Genomic DNA, 19,607 nt, shown 5'->3' with positions numbered 1-19,607 from the left:
CATCAATGCCCTCTTCCTAGGAGAAGGACACCTGCGCAAGTGTGATGAGGTTCATTGAGTCGGAAGGGTATCTCTTGCAAAATGGACCCTACGATGAGCATTCTTCTCAGCTCGCTTGCTCATATCTTCAACTTGTAGATGAGGTGTAAAGTCAGTCCAATTGGACGTACCAGGTATCGTGGCGTGTTATCGCCCATTTCCATCAAAGCCGGTACGACGCAAACGGCTCCGCGGTGATGGATCATCCACGACATGGGCTGGCCCAGTAAGCTATGGATGCCGCCGAGGCCAGGCGCGGGTTTAGCGAATTGCAAATATTCGAGAGCATGCAGACTCTGGAAAGCTGGCATCGCGAAGCAGGGGACACGGCACAGAAGCAAGCAGCACGGCTGTGGAGAGAGAAGGGCTTGAACGATTATTTCCAGTCATTACAACAAGATCGTAAAACGGAAAATTTCCAAAGACAAAGTTTGAGATGAAAAGTCTAGCCATTTCTGACATGTGTGCCGATTTTCTTGATCGACATGGATGAGAACTGCAATTCTATCATAACCATCAGACACTGCACGTCCGTCCTACTTAGGTATAGAAGGACAAGTTCGCATTATAAGGATTCAAGCCACTAGAGTTGCTATGATCCCGGAACGATAAAGCGCTTTCCGTACGTAGCGAATCGAATCATTATATTCTATATATCCTCCTTACCACAATTTGGCCACCCAGTCTACAACCATCAACACATGATGAGCCAAGCAACAATGTCAGAGCAAACAAGAACGTGACAATACCACATGCTTCTCTCAGCCTTCCCCGTACCAGTAATACCATGCATGCAACAAAGTTAGATATTATAGAGTAACCACGGTCAAATAAGAGCAAACAAGAAAAGGGGGGGGAAGCCGATCTCGCGACCTATATCACGATATCGCACCGACCTTCTCCTCCCACCAAGCCTTCCAATCGACGTACTTCCTTTCCCTCCTCGCCTCCTCGGCCGCGAACACCATCGCATGGCTGCGGATGATCTCCTCGAGGCCGCAGCCGATGAACTCGCGCTGGGCGCGCGGGGCCGCCCAGCCGTGGTTCTTGACGCGGTCGACGGCGAGCACGAAGTTGCGCGTGATGCCGTGGTCGCCGCCGCCGTGTCCCAGGCTCTCCAGCTTCGGGTGATACGACGCCTGGCCACCCGTCCGGAAGTCCTCGACCGTGATCGTCCGCGAGTCCGCGTAGATCTCGCCCGCCGTCCCATACACGTACGTGAAGCGGTGGCACTGCCGCTTCGTCTGCGCCACCATGTGGAAGGTCGCCTGCTTGGCGCCGCGGTGGCCGACCGAGTCCGCGTACGTGCTCTGCTCCGAGGCGAGCGGCTCCTCGTCCCACTTTATCGTCACCGTTTGCTCGTCGCACACGTCGTTGTCGGACTCGAACACGCACCGCCCGAACCAGTTCCGCGCGTCGATGTCCTCCTGCGGCGTCGAGGCGTCGTAGTCCTCGGATAAGTTCTGTAGCAGCTTCGACCGCGCCGCCTCGACGTCGTCGCCGAAGCTCTCGATGTCCGGCAGCACGACGCTCATCGGCCAGCGGATGTTTCCCGTCTCGAGCCCCTGGTGCCGCGCGCTCTCGTACACGCGCCGGCTCGAGTACATGCACGAGGGCTCGGCCGCGCAGCTCAGGCAGTTGGTCGCGGCGCCCGCGGCCTTGGGTTTGCGGCTGCGCTTGAAGAACTGCAACGAGCCCGTTGAGGATACTTCGGAAGGGATGTGCGGGGCCACGTCCGACTCGGGGTGCGCGGGCGAGCAAAGGAGCCAGAGGATGATGTCGATGTCGTGGCAGCTCTTAGTCAGGAGCGAGGGCGCCGTCGTGGATTCTTTGCGCCAGTTCCCGCGCACGTACGAGTGCGCGAAGTGCCAGAACCCGACGGGTTCCGTGTGCACGATGCTCAGGATGTCGCCGATGGCGCGGTCTTCCAGGAGCAGCTTGCGCAGGAGCATGTTGTGCGGCGAGTACCGCATTACGTGGCCCACCGAGAATACCTTGGTGGGTTGTAAGGGCGCCACGGCCCGGTACATGTCGACGCAGTCGTCTAGTGTCGTGGCGAGCGGCTTCTCGCACATGATATGCAGGTCTAATGGCGCGAGCGCAACCACGACGTCGTGGTGCATCTCATCGCGGACGCACACGAATGCAGCGTCTACACCCTCGGGAACCGGCTCTCCGGCGGCCTCGCGCTGGCGGCGCCGCACCTCCCACTCGATAAAGTCACGCCAGTCGGCAAAACTCGAGCCCTCCGGCGGCGGGTTCTTGGCGTCGGACGAGATGAAGGTGCGGACGTACTCCTCCCGTTTATAAACGTCTGGCTCGCAGACGGTGGTGACGACGCCGTTGCTGGATTGCAGGGTGCACCGGCCGTAGACGCGACCCCGAGAACCGGCGCCGATGATTAGGATGCGCGGCGGTTTGGCGGATAGAGGGGGTGGCGTTGGGGGCCTGACTTCGGTCCCTGCAGGCTCGTTTTCGAGGTCGGCAGGGCCTTCGTCCTGGACATTGTGGGGGGCCATTGCGATAGAGTTTTATGAGTCTAGCTGTACGCCCGGATGGAAAGAAACAAGTAATTAGAAGGCATGCCCTTAGCCCAAGATTGGTGAGAGAGGTCTCTATTTTAGCAAATCTCTTACTTGACACCTAGACCAAAGTCGAAGCTGAAGGTATATGTGCACCAACACCACATAGGATCTCACTCACTAGAGGTGCTTTACATGTGTTGGTATGTTGGTGACGAATATGATATTACCTCAGCTTCCGAGCATTTGCGATGGATGAATGGATGAACGGAGATTTCAATTACTTGATCTACCTAAGTTTAGCAGCAGGTATGAGACAGAGACGGAGACGGAGAGATAGTCGAAGCATGGAAACCCAAGGTTTGGTATCGGCCTATCAGGCGATAACCGATTTGTTACCGAAACATTCTTAGTGGCTGCTCTGTCGTAGACGGGGCGGCCGCATGAAGAAACAAGGAGCGAACAACCTAGCACTCCATGACCTCGACTTTGGGGCTTGACCTGCCACGATTGGGGTTCACGATCTGATGCAGAGAGATAGGTGGGAGTGTTTCTTGAAATCTTCACGTGAAGTATAGAAAGAGAAGGAAAATCCCGATGCGAGGTCCATATCTCGGGAATGCATTGTGACGTTATGTACCGCAGAGCTCCAAGCCTGCGGAATTTACCATTTAGAGCCATGATCAATTGACAACCATTGCGGCAAAACATTTAATTAACATCTCACTATATTTTACTGATAGAATAGAACCAGATCTAAATCAGCGGGGAATAAAGCATCGGATCTTAGCATGATGAGTTAGTTATCTTGCTGTTTTCACATACGTCTAGCTTGCTTATAATGCGCAGTAAATCGATTGTTCTATAGGCAAGATCTTCTTTGCTTTGATGTGAGGGGCGTGTAACTCAGTGGTAGAGTGCTCGCTTTGCACCAGATTTAATGTCTAAATAGTGCTTTGTTTGCGAGAAGCCCAGGGTTCGACTCCCTGCTCGTCCAGCTTTTTATTGGTTACAATTGAAAGTTTGCATGATTCATTGCCCCCTTTTAATTAATTTTTATTTCTTTCTTTTCAACTAGATTTACGCATCGTCAGTTTCACAATAGGTGTTTCTTCCACGCTAACATTCCATAAGTCGTAAACAAACCTATCAGAGTAAATCATACATAAAAATAGGACCTTGAGAGGATGTATGTGTACGTAACTCTAATACCAAATGTTACTTAGGATTTATGAGTGATTACTCGCGGAAATACCGTTCAGGTCACGCTGATATATTAGATGTTGCTTGCCAAATGGCACATTGTGCCCCTTTTATCGACGAAGGAAGTAACGGAAGTGGTTCATCAGCCTTGCCATCTACAAGACTTCATCTGAATCACTTATTCCTCATAGAAAAGTTTTTCTACAAGTGTATTAGAGCTCAGATGTACCTCCCTCACACCATCTATCTTGTATAAGAGATAATCAGACTCAAACGCAACTAGGCCGAAACACGACGATACCTCACTATATATATTTCCCCGCCGAATGATCATGAATTATCAAGATATGCTTACATTTGACGAAATAAAGCCGTAAGGCTCTTAGATATAACCCCTGTGGAAGTCACAACTGTTAGGTACCTCAGTAGCCGCCTCAATCTAGCCAAATTTTATGGAGTCCGTATCCGGCAGGCTATCGCGAACCTACCTTACTATCAGTCCTCACGTCGTCAACAGAGACCTCTCTCCAAACCCTCGTGAATTCCCTCTCACCCGTCTTCTTTTCTCTAAACCTAACCTCCTAGTCAACCTCAGCTTGTTCATCTCACGATAAACCTCCCCCTCGCAACCAAGCTCAATAGGGAGGCCACTCCGTAGGCCGAGGATTATCACATTTGGGTACGGGAACGTACGAGCCATCACCCCGATCGTACCATGAGTTCTGGCAGCCCCCATCGCACGCGTACAAGCTCGCGTCGCCGGCGTCGCACCGTAGGAAGAGGTCGGCGTACTCGCAGGAAGCCCACGTGCCGCCCCCGGAGACGCACTCGTCGCGTCTGAATCGGAGGGGTGGGACGTCCGGTTTCGGGGCGGCTGCCGTAAAGCCGTAGAGAGCGGCGGTGATGAGGATTGAGATGGTGAACTTCATGATTGGTTGGTTAGGACAGGTAGGTAGATTGGAAACTTTGGGGTTTGGGTTTGCTAAGCTCCGTGTATTGGGATGAGGGATGAGATGATGTGAGAGTTTGGAGTCGAAGAACTGCGGTGTCTTTGCGGCACACGAAAGACTGGCTAAGAGGCTTGATGATCAAGCGTGGAATTGGGTAGATGAACCAACGAGGAAGTGTTTATAGGAGAACTTATGGATTGGTTTTATAGTTGAGTGGCACTCTTTAAGGGGTAAGTAACTCCCCAGCTTCTTGCTAATCTGGATAAGTTGCCTACTCGTTCAGGGACCTTAGTCTCGTAGAAAGCCTTGATTGTCGCTTACATCCATTACCTAGGAATTGAAACATCTGAACACCTGAACTCCGGGGCGATGTCGCATATAGCAAAAAGTGATATTGCACGAATGTCTCAGATAATCCCGTGTTGGCTATAGTTAAAAGCATATCAAGGGAATATTGCAATCGTTAATTACCTTCTAGATAGGACCTTGCCAAATTAATCGACAATAAGGGATCAAAGAAGAAAATTTGGGGCTTGCCTAGCGGAGCTGAGGATCATGAGAGGCTAAGATAGAAGTTTTCTTACGGCTGATGCCGTCTCAACAACTGGATCCCTAACTTGCGAGGCATTCGTGACTTGTTACAGTAGAACTAAACGTCAGTTTATTTGAGCTGCTAGCTACTTTCATATTTTAGAAGTCGGCACAATTTACCTAGTTACGTCTGGGAATGCAATAGTTGTATGTAAGACTCGACGGTAGTCTGATTAATATTGATCTTGCGCATATCACTGAATGCCTACCACTCATCAAAATCAGCTAACATCAACGAGTGATTCGCTTTATTATACTATGCTTCTTAAACCAATACTACACGCACGATAACCAACCCAAAGAATCACCAGCCGTCCCTCCAACCCGCACGCCAATATTTCTTCTCGATAATATTATTCATCTTATTCATTCACAAATAAATATCGGGTCCTCCTCATATGATTACTCCGAACACTGCAGCGTCCAGACGTCGGTCCGGATTCAAAGGCCGAGTAATTCATGAGCGAGTTGAGTCATTTCATCTTCGCTCAGTTCCTGGCCCTTAACTTTCTCGGCCTTGGCGGCATCAAAGCGCCACAGACCTCCCGTTTTGTCAGCATCACCGTTCGCACTTAACCCGACATGCGTAGCCAATGCTTCAAGCGCCGCATCCGGCTCAGTTGCAGCGGTGAAGTACCTGCGCTCCCACTCACGACCCTCGGATTGCTCCTTCTTCCGCATCATACGCTGCGCCTGTTCGATCCTCGCCTTCTCTTTGCCGACGTAATCCATGTCTCCCTTCGCGATACCTGCGGCGACATTGGCCCATGCGCGCCGAGATTCAAGGGGATGTTGCTTTTCGGGAGGGGCGACCATAAGCTCGGCGATAGGGTTGTTGGCGGGATCCCAACTCTCAAGGAGGGTTTTCGAAGAATTACTCTTCACTGGTCCGGTATAAATCTCGAATGCTTTCGTCCACTGACCGGAGCAGTTGTAGATCACTTCCTTTTCCTTGCCTGTTGGATATAGAGTTGCCGTAAACGAGTTCTTCTTGCCGCTTAACCAACCCTTGCCACTGTAGTCGACCTTGGCGGTGTATCCCGTTGAGGAGGTGATGTATGATGCGCCATCAAGCTCTATGAAGGGCGCACCAAATATCAACCCTTCGACGTGGAGTGAGGGTAGCGTGATCAAGAAGGTATCTTTTCCATCGGGATTGGAAGGGTCGGGAACCGCAAGTATCGCATGTCCTATTTGCTTGATATTGATGGTTTTGGAAAAGCTAGCCTTCTGGGCATTGTACCCTTGGAGGTGAACACCGGAAGGATGGTTGATGATGCTGTAGGCAGTGGCTGGCGGGTGGTGGCTAAGTTATTGGTTAACAAATATCTCTGAATGTATGGACAAGTCGAGTTTCGTAGACATACTTCACCTGCTCGCTGATCAACTCGGTTGTACCAGCCTTATCTTCCCATTTGCCCAAGAATAGCTCGCCCAAGAAGGGATTCAGAGGCTTCTTCTCATTACCATATTGCTCGCTTCTGCTTGCATATTGCTGCTTAAGAGTAGTCAAGAACCACTTCAGCACTAGCAAGGCCCTCTTCGCGGGATCAGTTTCTTTGGCGGGCGCAGCGAACACGCTGGGGTGCTCGGCCCAGTATGAACTGAACTCGGTGAGACTCGTAGAGGAGAGGATGAAGGGCGGAGCGGTCAAGGAGGAGAGATCGCCATTGAAAGATGCGATGGACTGATCCAAATGATGCGTCGTCAGCAAGGAGCAAGATAGAGGTTGGAAGATGATTGATAACAATTAACTGACTTTGAGGAATGCGGTCCAACTAGAACCAGCGGCCTGGGCATTTGGCGTGGCTTCGGCCATGATGACGTTTCCAACTAATCGCCTACAGATTCACGGACACCGCGGGGTTCGGATGATACCCTAAGTGGTCGGCCAGACCCCCCAACTTGAAGTCCGAAAGCTGGCTTTCGAATTTCGTGGAAATGGACGAGGCACAGCACCGACAAGAAGATTTCTTAATATTATCTTGGCGGGGAAGTTCCACAACGGGATCTGGATCTAAGAATACGAGTTGTTTTATTCGATAGATCGACAAGCTCTGTTTCCAAGGTTGGGTCGCGTGTAGGGGGTAAACAAAGCTTCTTGTGCTTCTTGTACTTCTTGTTTTCGGATGAAACGGAAAAGGATTGGTATCACCAAAACTGAATCAAAATATGGCTCCCTCTTTCAGCTGAGGCGCTAGGTCGGCGGCTATCGGACTGAATGAGTAAGAGACAATGCTAAGGTTTGAGTAAAGCAAGAGCGTGAAGGCGGCTGCACCACTTTTGAATTTGACGTCAGAAAATAAACTTCCCCACACGTCATCAGCCCCGTACAGCTCAACTAGTACCTTTGGTAGCTAGTCCTGTTGGGGTTGCTTGGCTTGCTTGGCTACGGATTAGCGCGATCTGAAATCGGTCTAAAATTGCGTGCCCAACTTGGGAATCTAAGGTTTAGGCCACAACACCTGCCTATACCGGACAGAGAGGCATGAGATGACATACCTCCTAAGTAGGGAGGCACCTACCGGTAGCTAATAAGCTTCTTACTCGCATGTGTATTAGCTCTACCAGATACGATATTAATTGAAGTTATGTAAGAAATACATGTGTCAGATTTTTGCCGAGTCGTGAAAGCAAGTACGGAATGTTGGAGTATTATAAGTACTACATAGGCTCAAATTTAGCGTGCGGCAACACACTGTACTCTCAACCCGCATTCATCACATGTAGAGATTGCCTCGACTGCCTATGTAGTACATACCAAAGCTGTACGCACGAGTGAGGAAACTCATCCAGCAGTCCTACTATGTTTTACAGTCAGGAACATCACCCCTCCAAGCTTGCGGCCAATATGTATGTGTAGGAAGACTGTTGAGTCCTATTAGGATTAAGATGCTCATCTACGATCCATTACAAATTACAGTCCGTCCCGGGTATCGTTCCAATTCATGTGCTTCCCCCGTGCGAAGTCTATGATTTCGTCCGTCCGACCAGCATGTCCTTGCCGAATGAGACACCCCGCGTATATCATACCCGCCTAGTATATATACAGAATAAAATCTTAAAATAGAATGCAGAGACGTAATCGTCCTATCGTGGAGAGTGGCATGAGTTTTCTAGCTTCTCGGCTAGCTTCCCATTTATGCCTGAAAATCGTCCCTCAACATGATCGCCAACAATGGCCCATCGCGCAAAGTGACACTGTTGCCGCCCTGGATCAAATGTCCAAGCAAGGCATCCGACAGGGTGTTCATGGCAGATTCTGACACACTCGTCAACTTCCGTGATTTTATCCACGGTCGTACTATACTCGTCGAGTCGCCCGACGTAATCCACATTGGGTCGAATCGGTTCGGCGATGAATGTCGAGAAGTCCGGCGCGCCATAAATCTTGCCCATCTGTCCCCAGAATACAGGTTCTGTCATGTTCTTGAAGGTTTCGCCTACGTGTATCATAGCGTCGCTGTTTCCAAGACCGTGGAAGGAAACGAGAGGCAAACAGAACCGATCAACCCACATCCGCGTCATCCATGGAGGCTCGCCATTGAATAGGCGTCGATACGTTTCGTCTAGGTAAATCCCGATCTTCATGAATGTCGTAGAAAGAAGCTTGTCACCATAGATCGCTGTAGGGGACTCCTGATGACCTTCAGCAACGACTTCGGGGTGTTGATCGTATAGCTTGCTAAGAGCAGCACCAGACATGACCACAGACGACCCGCCATGCGGAAAACGGCCTTTGTAATCGCCTACCGGGTTCCCAAGGAATTGTGGTTTGGCATAGTTCAAATGTCCCAGAACCAGATTCAAAGACGACTTGATGATGTACGTGTCATCGTCTGCCATGATGTACCACTTCTTCTTCGGTAAGGTTTGCCAGGCATACTCAAGACTGGGGAGGAACTACACTGAAATTAGCAAATACTCGCTTGTTTAATATCCGTTGTGAAGGTCTAACCTTCATCGCATCGAGTTCCCATCCCATGTCTTTACCTAGCCCATCGGCGAGCATCCACTCTTCACCATCAACGGCATCGGCAAGGTTCGCGTATTTCATCACACGTTCCTGCTGCTCTTGGCCCTTGAGAGCCCCTCGTTCCAAGTTCCATCCAATGATATCAATGACTGGCACCTCCTTGCCATTTGCGAAAGTGTAGTTTCTTTGATCTGGAAGTAGTGGGAAATCCTGGGTGACTATAGTGTCGGCATAAAAAGATTCGTTGTTCAACGCTCGTAACGCTGCTGGAACCCGGTGCTTCGTCCCAAATCCAGTCTTAACTATTATGGCGATGTCATTATTAGGATCGATCGGATAACGCTGCGGTTTGAAGAGCCAGGAATCGGTGGGGTGGACGTTTTGGTAATAGTCTTGAATGATATTGTGTTGAAATCTAAAGAACGACCTTGGTCGGCTGTCGTATGGTGTCAAATTATAAATAATAAAGAGAAAAGCTAGCACGCCTAATATTATCTTCTGCGGACGAGACAGGCGTGTAATACAAGAGCGAATGGACCTTCGCTCGGCGATCCCCATTGTTGTGGTTCACTGCTGTCGTTGATCTACCGATGGGGTTCTGCAACCGAAACCAACAACCATAAGATGCCGACCGAGAAGACGTGGAACATGCGTACGAAGGACAGGAGGTGGGATTTTCGAAAAGATCGTGTGGATAGATCGTAGATGGCCGGGATGTAGGACAAACTAAGGTGACGAGCACCTAGGAGATAGGTACCTAGATAGGCCGGAATAGGTAGACTGAAGAAAGGGATGAAAAGGAAAATGAGAATTGAGAACTTTTCCTCCTTGGAACTTAGTTAGAGTAGAGTTGAGAAGCAATCAAGTAATCGAGTTCGCAACATGCGGGGGTTAGGAGGTTTAGTGTACGGACTAGGTATCTAATTTTGGGATTGATCTTGCTCAGGGGTCCGTGGTTGGCTGAGAATGATGCACGATGCTACGGGTGCTACGGAGTTGAACCAAGGATGTGCAGGATGTGCTAAAGCGAGATTTTCTTGATTTTCACTAAACCGTAGAATCGGATGCGCACAGGCCATATACAAGTCCGGGTGTACAAAGATTACGCGTACTTTAGTACCGAAAAGCGCGCCGTCAGGGGTAAATACCTAGTACATGCGTGCCTTCAAAAGATAAAGCAGGAGCATTGGAACATTAAACATTCATTCAATGCACTTGAAAGGGATCGCAGTTACGATGCATCTCTCTGACCCATGTCTTTACGAAGTAATAATTATGCGATTGCAGCGATTCAACTTTGTACCAATTATCCAACCATCTAATCATCTAACCATCTAACCATCTCCGATACATACCTACCTACCCTCTTCAAAAATCATGAGCAGACCTTCGGTGGCAGCACAACCTGCATTGTTTCGTGGTTTCACGTCCCAATAGAATGGATTGGAAACATTCGCATCGTAGTTACAGGACCGTTACCAGACTCTTTCTGACGCAACGATTCCCTACGAAAATGAATGCTTTTATGCCGCTATAAAATTCCATAAATCAGAGGAAAGCTAACGGCAGCCAACCATCTGAGAACATCCACACCCTTTTACACAGTACTACCTAAATTGATACCTAGGTACCTACTATGTAGTAGGTAATAAAAGAAATCGCATGTTGGTAGGTCAACATCTAATCAGGATTTACTATCTAGCTTGACGTAAGGGACTACTACTAACAACGAGGCTCGACAAACACAGTAGGACCAGTCATATAGGTAAATTTGAGCACTGCTGATTTCTTCAGGACTACGTCGACGGTAAAGGCTCAATCTATGTAGATTGAGATTTGCTTAAGTCAGTATCTACACAGATATTCGATCTTCAAGACTCGTTTCTCACACTGTGAAATAATCACGGTTCCATTGCCCCATATAAGCTTGGCATTCATCCCCTCGACATCAACCCAACTGATCACCCAAATTGACGGCTTTGTGCGATGGATAAAAACTAAATTATCTTCATTCTCATATGCGAAGCGATTTTTAAAGCTAGAACACGATGTCGGAACCTTGGGGCCCCAATACCGCCTCGCTCGTCAGGAAGGGCCTCGGTTACCTGGCCTTGATTTGCCTGGCCGCTTTCTTTTATCGCCTATATCAAGTTCGAATGTTGTTTCGACGGATCCAGAAGGATTACGGCATCGTAGGTCACCCAATATGGCCATCCCGCTGATTCTGAGCTGCTACATCACAGCATCATGGTGTCCCCTGGTACCAGACGCGTTACAACATTTGTCTCGGCGTCAGGTCCAATTCCAGATCTAGACATCTAGTCCGAGAACAGCTATTCCTTTTACGATACTAACCATTCATAGCCGATTCTCCCACACTCCTTTATATTTGGCCATCTGGTGACGATCGCTAGAGCCAGCATGAAATACGGAATCCCGCGAGACGCCCATGGTCATTGGACGTTCTATCACCTCAAGCGGGAATATCCTGATATTCTGAATAAAGGTATAATGTATATGGATGTATGGCCAATTGGATATCCTATGATAGCAGTCTATCATCCGGATTTGATGGCCCAGTTCATCCAGGAGAATAGTCTCCCTAAATACTGGGCCATGGGGCAAGTTGAATTCAAGGCCTTCACAGAAGGTGAGGACTTGTTGAATCTGGATGGCCCAGAGTGGAAGAAAGCTCGGAGCATATTCAATCCTGGCTTTTCAGCTAGGAACCTTTTATCGCTCGTTCCGAATATGATAGAGGAAGTCTTAGTCTTCCGGGAGCGACTCCGAAAAGCCGTGTTATCTGACCAAGTTGTGCGGCTCGAAGATTATACGACAGATATAGCCGTAGACATTGTTGGGTGCGCTGTATTGTAAGCTCAAGCCTAGGAGCCCAGTGGCAAAATTATGCCTATATCTAACATGAAGATAGGGGAGCACGCCTGCAAACACAAGTTAAGCCAAGTCGATTAATGACAACAATGAAATCCCAGATTAGCCTCATGTTTTTCGAGCTTGATATTATGAAGCTGTTGAACCCAGTTCGAGTATTCAAAAACTTGATATACAATCGCATCATTCGGGACGAGTTAGTCCCTTATATTTTGAATACAGCTCAGAATTATGAAAAAATTGAAGGACCCAAAACCGTTATCGCCCTGGCTTTAAATTCATATGTCAACGAAACACAGGATTACTCTGCCAGAGGGGATATTCCGCGTGAGTTCATTGAGCGAGTCGTTAAACACATCAAGATTTTCATGTTCGCCGGACACGATACGACCGCTACTGTCCTTGCATACGTATATTACCTGCTCGGCAAGCATCCTGATAAATTAGCTAAGATACGGACTGAGCACGATGAGGTTTTAGGTGTCGACCCAACAATCGCTGCTGACCGCATTAGAGCCGACCCTACATTGCTCAACAAGATGCCCTACACGATCGCTGTCCTCCGAGAGACATTGCGCCTATACCCTCCCGTAGGTGGTTCGATTCGCCAGTCCCCGCCGGGACACTTCCTTACACATCCCGAAACTGGAGTTCGTTATCCGACCCATGGTTTTATGCTACATTCCTCTGCGTCGACCCTACAACGCGACTCAGATTACTGGCCCGATGCCGACTCGTTCATTCCGGAGCGATTCATGACGCATGACGATAGCGATCCTTTGTACCCCATAAAGAACACCTGGCGGCCATTTGAGATGGGACCACGAGCGTGTATCGGCCAAGAATTGGTTTCCGTGGAGATTAGACTCATCCTCGCCTTAACGACGCGCGAGTTCCAAGTCGAGGAGGCCTATGCCAAGGACGCGCCAGAATGGATGGGTGATAAAGCATATCAGATCTTTAACCCCGATGTTGTCGCCGCGGCCCATATCAAAGATGGCCTCCCCGTGAGGGTTAAATCTAGAAATCTGAACTAATAGATGGCTCTTACGATAGTTATATAAACATATCACATTCGAGTAGCATCGTTTACAGCAATAATCACAGAGACACATATGAAATGATGTCTCTTCAAAATGGGTAATGAGCAAAATCTTTACTAACGACACCTCGACACCGTGAGACCATCTAATTGGATTAAGAATTCTGAGTTATACACCTAATATGCTTTATTTATGGTTAATAAAAGGTAACTAGTTTTATACCATATTTCAGGATGGAATAGCCACTTGATCTTCTGATAATTATCATGCTCCACAGGGATATCGCACCGTACATCATCCTGAGGCTCCACGGAAGGGTCAGTCCTAGAATGAATCGCTAACCACGCTGTCCTCATATTCAGGTTGATCGCCATCGGACTTGCACCCAGCCAGATTGGCTGAACGCTTAGCAAGCATCCCTTGATTCTTCTCAGCCCGGGTCATATACTCAGTAGCCTCATCAACCACAACGCGCAGGTCCTCGTCGACTTCGGTTCTTATTTCCCGGAGACGACGCTTCCAAAAACACCATCGCTCAAGACTATACCCGCTTTCGCCGGTGTATAGTGGCCCTCCGCGATACGGACGACCACGATTCCCTCCTTCAGGGAAATCCGAAAAAGTGCTTAGGAGTGAGTCTTGTAGGAGTCGAGGTGCCGTTTGGCGAAGCCATTCCTCCACCACTCGTATCCTGATGTCTGTTGCTGGTTCACCATCGCTTGACAGTGGGGTCTCGAGGCTAGATCTAAGTTCCCAAATTGGATAGTTTTCCAATTGCACAATTTGTTTTTGATGAAGCTTGGCGAGAAAAGAGTTGAGGTCTATCCACTGATATCCGGTAAAGTTGTGTTTAGACGATGGACCGGTTCCAATGTTTGGGGCTAGCCTCGCGAAGTCAGCGATACACAAACCCCGGATTACGAGGACCTTAGATATAATTCTTACAAAGATTCCAGGCTTCTCTCATGGACATGCTAAAAGACTTTAGACTCCTCCACTGATTGACCTAAGCCAGGTTAATGACTGTCATATGGAAGTTATCTCTCATTTCGTACCTCATCCTTTTCCTCAGTGGCGTATAGTGAGGCTATGGTTTTCACAAGGACGGCTTGTGCTAAGTTGCGAGGTGGGATTTGAGCGGCAATCCGTATGAGTTTCTCAGTGAATTCCCACGCGAAGGTACTAGGGGAATCTTGTGTTTGTGTAGATGCGAGCTTTTCTACTTCGTCGATGAAATACTTCGCCCTCCCTTTGGATGTAACTACAGATGGCAACTTCAGCGCACCGGCAAATAACTTGCCTATGTCGCTCAACTGAGTACATTCGTGTGCAAGGTAGTCAAAGTGGTCCACACTAATGATCCTTCTCGGATCCGGTTCGCACGAGCCAAATTCCGCCGTGTCGGGTTCAATCTTGCCAGGCGGCGCATTAGTGGTGGGTTCTGCGGGGTTTAAGACAACGTCAGCGTTCGACATGCTGATGACAAGCTGAAAAGTTAATCGTAGATAAGAACTTGAGACAAATATCGGTGTCTTCGATCTCTTCAGATAGACGTCTATGTCCCTACCTGATATTCAGTGATGTTGAGGTAGAGGTTAGGATAAATAAAGCTGATAGGTTAGGTGTACAGTAGAAATAGGAAGGAGATTGGCTAAAAAAAGGTACGTACCGATCAACTCTTCCAAGTTCTCGGTGTGACTCGATTATGGATATTCCCCGCTGTGTTGAAAGCACTTTTCTTAGACAATACCTCGTTAATGAGATATAGAATCTATACACTTAATTCATCTTAGACGACTATGTTTTATTCAATCTTCTACTTCGTCAGTTGCTATTAGTCTGCACGTCCTTTACACAGTTTCAATGAGTTGCGGTAGGTTGATAATAGCCAATCAAAACTCAGATAACCTTATAAGACCTTCCCTTAAGGGCATAGTGCACAGTTTGAAAACTGTGCGTGAAGTGTTCACCCACAACTATAAGTCGACTGAGTTCTCTTTATAAGTATATTACTTCCATTATTCCTATAAGATATAGAACTACCTACCTTCCACGGCAGAAATTTCATTGAATATAGATGAACTATATGACTGGGTAATTTCCGCGGTAGTCCAAAACAACGGCATCAGCTAGAATATCCCAATTATACCTCGGTTAAGTTCACTTGATCCTCGTTAGAATATACCTAGGTATCTAAAAAGAAAAGTTAGTTTTAAGTCTTTCTTTTTCCCCATTCTAAGTATCATCTAATAAAATCAGTGAACTCTTACATCTTCTATAATATCCTTTTGGTTTGCATAAGACTAAGCTCCCTTAGCACCCACAAAAGCTAACTTCTAGTTGGTTAGACACCTGAAGGTTACTGTGACAACCTCAACGCTTACAGATTCACCAGGCCTGCTCTATCGCCAATGTACAGTTACCAGTTTTATGGAAACTGTCGTCTTATGCCAACCAAAGGGATGACACGCAGATAATCTTCGAAATCATTAACGAGCAAAGACACATCTAAGCACCCGAAACTCTTTATTTTTCATGTTTCGATATAAATATAAGCAGTTTAGGTATGAGTGAAATCAAACATACCTACTTAAAGCTTAAACCCGCTTCTAAGGTTTCTCAGGGTTGTCTAAAAGTCAAAGTGAAGCTCATAGTTTATCAGCATTCTGGTATTTACATATACTGTCTACAACTCCATGACCTCTAAGCTGTCAACGATGACGTAAAAGAGAGCGGTTACGGCCACTTACTTAGGGGTAGCCCATGGTTGCGGCGCAGCTACCACAAGTTCTACGTACTAAGAGTAATGTCCGACGCGCGACGCGATCGGAGCGCGAGTCGGCATTGAGTCTAGCCGTTTAATATAGCTACGTACATGAAAAAAGGGCTCAGATGGCGGGAGCCTCATACGGTTGCGGGTCGGATCATATTCCGGTTCGTCGATGTGGGTCTGCTGATGCCATTTGATGTTGAGAGCCCCGGCATTGCCAAGGGATAGGGGTCGATAACGCCGGGGACTTGCTCCGCTACCATGAACCTGGACGTGATAGTATTTAGGCATTCAACGATACCGGTAGATGCTTGCGTTGAGGGGGATACTCGGGACGGACCGATTATTTGTCAAGTAGTATTTACGGGATCTCGTAATCACCGTGTTTCCGGAGAAGATCCACATCCCGGTGGGCTAAAAAGTTTCCGGATTATAAACAGTACGGTGTGATTCATGTTAAGCTTCTATTATGGGAGAAACACTGGTAAAGGTTGCAAGAGTGCTTCGATATCCAGGTGCAGTAATCATACAGAGGGTAATCGAAGGACCTAGGTATAAAATGTAACAACGTATGACTTCGCTTATACCCGATACACGACAAGGTAGTTTTAATTGAGTTGAGTGACTTTATAGTTGGTCTATACTGTATTGAAGGCATATTCCGCAGGTATTCTCCGCGACTGGGTTAAATACTACATGATAACAATATGGCTTACCTACCTAGGTAATTACTTTGAGATTTCTAACTTGTATGGATTTACGCCTTCAGGGGTCTTTGAAATTTCCTAATTTTGTAACCTTTTTAGAGAAAATACTACCGACACGTTACCCTTTCGGACTCTATAAGTTCCCCAGTAACCCGAGTTTCCGTTCCAGTCGACGACTTCCGAGTTCACCACTTAATATTCCCGGTCATTTCAAGCTCTTAATGTGGAGACCAAGATGCAGGAGACCCTGATTTCTGGGTATTGCGACTTATGTAACAAGGAATACCATATTTACTGCTAGGTAGGTATGCACGATAGTTCGAGACACGAGTAGGCCTCAATTTTAGACGTGTTTATATGATTGGAGTTACGACCCAGCATTAGCTCCAATCTATTTTAGAGAAACACTATATAATGGTACTACGTATTGTCCGTGTTATCGGCCGGAATATGGCAATTGAAATGTCAAAAACCACAATTTATATAACAATTAGCTGATTCAGCATTTGCGGAAGTATGAAACTATCCGGCGTGGAGCACTCTGGACCTCTGGGCGGCTTGACAACGTACAAACTGTGCCGTGATGACGCGGCCAAGTATTGGTAGATACGATCCCTCGACGTATACGCCGCATTTGCCGTTTGCTAAGCATGGGTTAGGTTAATTGTTCGTGCCATGCTTGGTTCTGCCATAATGGCGGACGAAGCCGCAGATTGGATACTGTCCCTGGTCTGCACATAAACCAACGGTTGCGCGCGGGGGCCGAGGATTGGGAAGGGACTCCAGATCAAGATAAAGACCTAGGAACATCCCGATACCTTCCTGGGTAAATAAGGACTCGGGAACAAAACAGCTCCCTTATATCACTCGACGAGTCCACAATGGCAAACGAAAATTTCAAAGTCATAGTCGTTGGTGGAGGCCCGGTAGGCTTGACTTTGGCACACTCGCTTGCTAAAGCCGGCATTGACTATCTCATCCTGGAGGGCCGCCGGGGAGTCGCGGAAGATGAAGGCGCGAGTCTGGTTCTTTCACCTCACGGAATGCGTGCCCTGGCACAGCTCGGACTCCTGGATAGTCTTCTCAAGATCAGCGTAGAGGCATCCGATATGCGGTGCACAACCAGCGACGGCCGCATGTTAAAGAGCTTTCAAATTGAGGGTGTACTCGCAAAGGCGTAGGTTTCTTATAATATCCCCTTAAACCTACGTAATGCTGACATAGATCTTCTTAACTAGCCATGGCGTTGGGTCGTATATATTCCACCGAGCTCACCTGGTCAAGACGTTGTATGACGGCCTGAGCAAGACACACAAGTCTCGCGTTCTGAGTAATAAGAAGGTGGTGGATATCGTATCTGATGATTCGGGTGTCACTGTTAGCTGCGCGGACGGGACAAAATACGAAGGATCTATTGTCATCGGTGCTGATGGCGTACATAGCCGAACACGGGAACGAATGCGTTCACTTGCATTGAAGGCATCGCCAACCATCGATATCGATGAAGACAAGCCTTTCACGTGTCATTACAAGACGTTGTGGTGCTCTTTCCCCCTACAGGGGGATAAGAACGGTGGCCCCCCAGGAACAACGTGGGCTGCGCACGCCAGAGACCACTCAACTCAGTACATCGTAGGGCGGGAGAGGGCCTGGATCTTCTTATATGAGCGTCTCCCCAACGCACCGGTGAGGATGGGAACTCGCTACACGGAACAGGATGCTATCGAGCTGGCTAGAAAATGGGGCGATATGGCTATCAGCGAGACACTGACAGTAAAAGACGTGTTCCCGCAGCGATATTCTGTCGGCATGGCGGCCCTTGAGGAGGGTATCCTGAAACGCTGGTCTTGGGGGCGGATAGTACTTACCGGCGATGCCGCGCACAAATTCACACCAAATCAAGGGCTCGGGTATATCAACGGCCTTCAGGACGCGATGGTCCTTACCAATGAGCTTTACCGGGCTTTACATACCCCTTCGCGAGAGCACGGTGGTAAGAAGAACAAGAACGACCCAAGACTTGAGACATTGTCTGCCGCGTTCGAGCGTTACCAGAATTTGCGCATAAACGAGGTTAAAGATGATTGGAAACTCTCGAGTTTAGAGACGCGAATGTCTGCTTGGTCTAATCCGTTGTATTGGGGGTTCGACTATTGGATCCAACCCTATCTGCCCCGACTTTTCCATCTTCTTGTGTTGAAGAACGTCGTTTCGGAGCGTGTTCGTAAAGGACACGTGCTTGACTTCTTGGACGATGAGGAGCCGATCCCAACTGCGACTATTCCTTGGAAGCACCCTATTCCGGGCCGTGCAGCAAAGAATGTTGGGCGTAGCTCAACGTCGTCATTTCTTGGAATTTTCAGCATCTTGCTTCTTTCAACGGCAGCGTCGGTGGTGATTAGTCATTATAGACTTGCATGAGTGGATCTAAAGATAGATATGAAGGTACATAGGCCAAATGATTTATGAGGAGTCGAGTATTTTCGTATACCTACCTAGCTAGTTATTTGGAATTGAGAATATAAGGGTTGCCTTCTCCCCTCTATCGATTGAAGACTTTCATCTGTTTAAGGGGATTCCGGTCCTTGGAGGAGTGTAACCTTGTGTCCCTAAGAAACGTGATAATTATTTAAGATGAAATTTGACGTTATGGACAAGGATCAGAAGAGCATGGCCATTGATATATGAGCTTCGAACTTGAAGCTATTTTCAACAAACCACGACAAGAAGATGAGAATATGAATAATTGAAAAACATAAAAAGGGGTAGGTGTAACAAAGGAGCGTCCAACGGTTACTAAAAAGTGGACCGTGCCTTAGCACTGGGTCAAGCGCTAAGTACCTATGTACAGGGGTGTGGCTGCTGTCCTACCTGACTTAGGCATACTTAGTGTGGCTTAAGGCTAGGTTCCGTA

General features: G+C 48.0%; 7 protein-coding genes and 1 non-coding gene across 8 annotated transcripts; 3 read left to right on the top strand and 5 right to left on the bottom strand.

Moving 5' to 3' along the window:
- Positions 1-438: 438 nt before the first annotated feature.
- F4807DRAFT_426982 (NAD(P)-binding protein) lies at positions 439-3,264 on the bottom strand. Its single transcript, XM_047998119.1, has one exon. It carries the CDS (start codon positions 2,556-2,558, stop codon positions 918-920), a length of 1,641 nt encoding a protein of 546 aa, XP_047854038.1. The 5' UTR covers positions 2,559-3,264; the 3' UTR covers positions 439-917.
- A 192-nt stretch (positions 3,265-3,456) lies between these two features.
- Positions 3,457-3,558, top strand: F4807DRAFT_t82. Its single transcript has one exon. It is a non-coding gene; the product is annotated as a tRNA-Ala (tRNA).
- Positions 3,559-4,266: 708 nt separating this feature from the next.
- F4807DRAFT_460731 (uncharacterized protein) lies at positions 4,267-4,693 on the bottom strand (the record flags this gene model as incomplete). The annotated part of the gene is made up of 2 exons (XM_048001563.1): positions 4,267-4,345; positions 4,458-4,693. The coding sequence occupies 2 exons, from the start codon at positions 4,691-4,693 to the stop codon at positions 4,267-4,269; spliced, it is 315 nt and encodes a 104-aa protein (XP_047854037.1).
- A 741-nt stretch (positions 4,694-5,434) lies between these two features.
- Positions 5,435-7,645, bottom strand: F4807DRAFT_426979 (Oxysterol-binding protein). The gene is made up of 3 exons (XM_047998118.1): positions 7,065-7,645; positions 6,673-6,992; positions 5,435-6,611 (listed from the first exon to the last, which is right to left on the bottom strand). The coding sequence occupies exons 1-3, from the start codon at positions 7,122-7,124 to the stop codon at positions 5,747-5,749; spliced, it is 1,245 nt and encodes a 414-aa protein (XP_047854036.1). The 5' UTR covers positions 7,125-7,645; the 3' UTR covers positions 5,435-5,746.
- Positions 7,646-7,739: 94 nt separating this feature from the next.
- F4807DRAFT_426978 (glycosyltransferase family 31 protein) lies at positions 7,740-10,297 on the bottom strand. The gene is made up of 2 exons (XM_047998117.1): positions 9,264-10,297; positions 7,740-9,208 (listed from the first exon to the last, which is right to left on the bottom strand). The coding sequence occupies exons 1-2, from the start codon at positions 9,837-9,839 to the stop codon at positions 8,396-8,398; spliced, it is 1,389 nt and encodes a 462-aa protein (XP_047854035.1). The 5' UTR covers positions 9,840-10,297; the 3' UTR covers positions 7,740-8,395.
- Positions 10,298-11,005: 708 nt separating this feature from the next.
- F4807DRAFT_95937 (cytochrome P450) lies at positions 11,006-13,810 on the top strand. The gene is made up of 4 exons (XM_048003707.1): positions 11,006-11,473; positions 11,646-12,154; positions 12,214-13,422; positions 13,579-13,810. The coding sequence occupies exons 1-3, from the start codon at positions 11,330-11,332 to the stop codon at positions 13,208-13,210; spliced, it is 1,650 nt and encodes a 549-aa protein (XP_047854034.1). The 5' UTR covers positions 11,006-11,329; the 3' UTR covers positions 13,211-13,422; positions 13,579-13,810.
- F4807DRAFT_460727 (uncharacterized protein) lies at positions 13,541-14,691 on the bottom strand (the record flags this gene model as incomplete). The annotated part of the gene is made up of 3 exons (XM_048001562.1): positions 13,541-14,097; positions 14,162-14,222; positions 14,272-14,691. 3 exons carry the CDS (start codon positions 14,689-14,691, stop codon positions 13,541-13,543), a joined length of 1,038 nt encoding a protein of 345 aa, XP_047854033.1.
- A 2,883-nt stretch (positions 14,692-17,574) lies between these two features.
- F4807DRAFT_451836 (FAD/NAD(P)-binding domain-containing protein) lies at positions 17,575-19,196 on the top strand (the record flags this gene model as incomplete). The annotated part of the gene is made up of 3 exons (XM_048000269.1): positions 17,575-17,870; positions 17,932-19,001; positions 19,147-19,196. The coding sequence occupies 3 exons, from the start codon at positions 17,575-17,577 to the stop codon at positions 19,194-19,196; spliced, it is 1,416 nt and encodes a 471-aa protein (XP_047854032.1).
- Between the last annotated feature and the right edge of the window lie 411 nt (positions 19,197-19,607).

The sequence above is a fragment of the Annulohypoxylon truncatum genome (assembly GCF_022578515.1).
Source record: "Annulohypoxylon truncatum strain CBS 140777 unplaced genomic scaffold F4807scaffold_17, whole genome shotgun sequence".
Lineage (NCBI taxonomy): Eukaryota > Fungi > Ascomycota > Sordariomycetes > Xylariales > Hypoxylaceae > Annulohypoxylon > Annulohypoxylon truncatum.
Note: the sequence above shows the minus strand (reverse complement) of the source record. Positions and strands in the feature narration are given on the sequence as shown.

What these genes read in the sequence shown, in the direction of transcription:
- F4807DRAFT_426982 (XM_047998119.1), bottom strand. Translation starts at nt 2,558, where the DNA reads ATGGCCCCCCACAATGTCCAGGACGAAGGCCCTGCCGACCTCGAAAAC.
- F4807DRAFT_426979 (XM_047998118.1), bottom strand. Translation starts at nt 7,124, where the DNA reads ATGGCCGAAGCCACGCCAAATGCCCAGGCCGCTGGTTCTAGTTGGACC. An exon ending in GTTGGACCGCATTCCTCAAA is followed by an intron (nt 6,993 to 7,064) that starts GTCAGTTAATTG and finishes CATTTGGATCAG; the next exon opens with TCCATCGCATCTTTCAATGG. An exon ending in TTGATCAGCGAGCAGGTGAA is followed by an intron (nt 6,612 to 6,672) that starts GTATGTCTACGA and finishes CCAATAACTTAG; the next exon opens with CCACCACCCGCCAGCCACTG.
- F4807DRAFT_426978 (XM_047998117.1), bottom strand. Translation starts at nt 9,839, where the DNA reads ATGGGGATCGCCGAGCGAAGGTCCATTCGCTCTTGTATTACACGCCTG. An exon ending in GGGAACTCGATGCGATGAAG is followed by an intron (nt 9,209 to 9,263) that starts GTTAGACCTTCA and finishes ATTTCAGTGTAG; the next exon opens with TTCCTCCCCAGTCTTGAGTA.
- F4807DRAFT_95937 (XM_048003707.1), top strand. Translation starts at nt 11,330, where the DNA reads ATGTCGGAACCTTGGGGCCCCAATACCGCCTCGCTCGTCAGGAAGGGC. An exon ending in TCCAGAAGGATTACGGCATC is followed by an intron (nt 11,474 to 11,645) that starts GTAGGTCACCCA and finishes AACCATTCATAG; the next exon opens with CCGATTCTCCCACACTCCTT. An exon ending in ATTGTTGGGTGCGCTGTATT is followed by an intron (nt 12,155 to 12,213) that starts GTAAGCTCAAGC and finishes ACATGAAGATAG; the next exon opens with GGGAGCACGCCTGCAAACAC.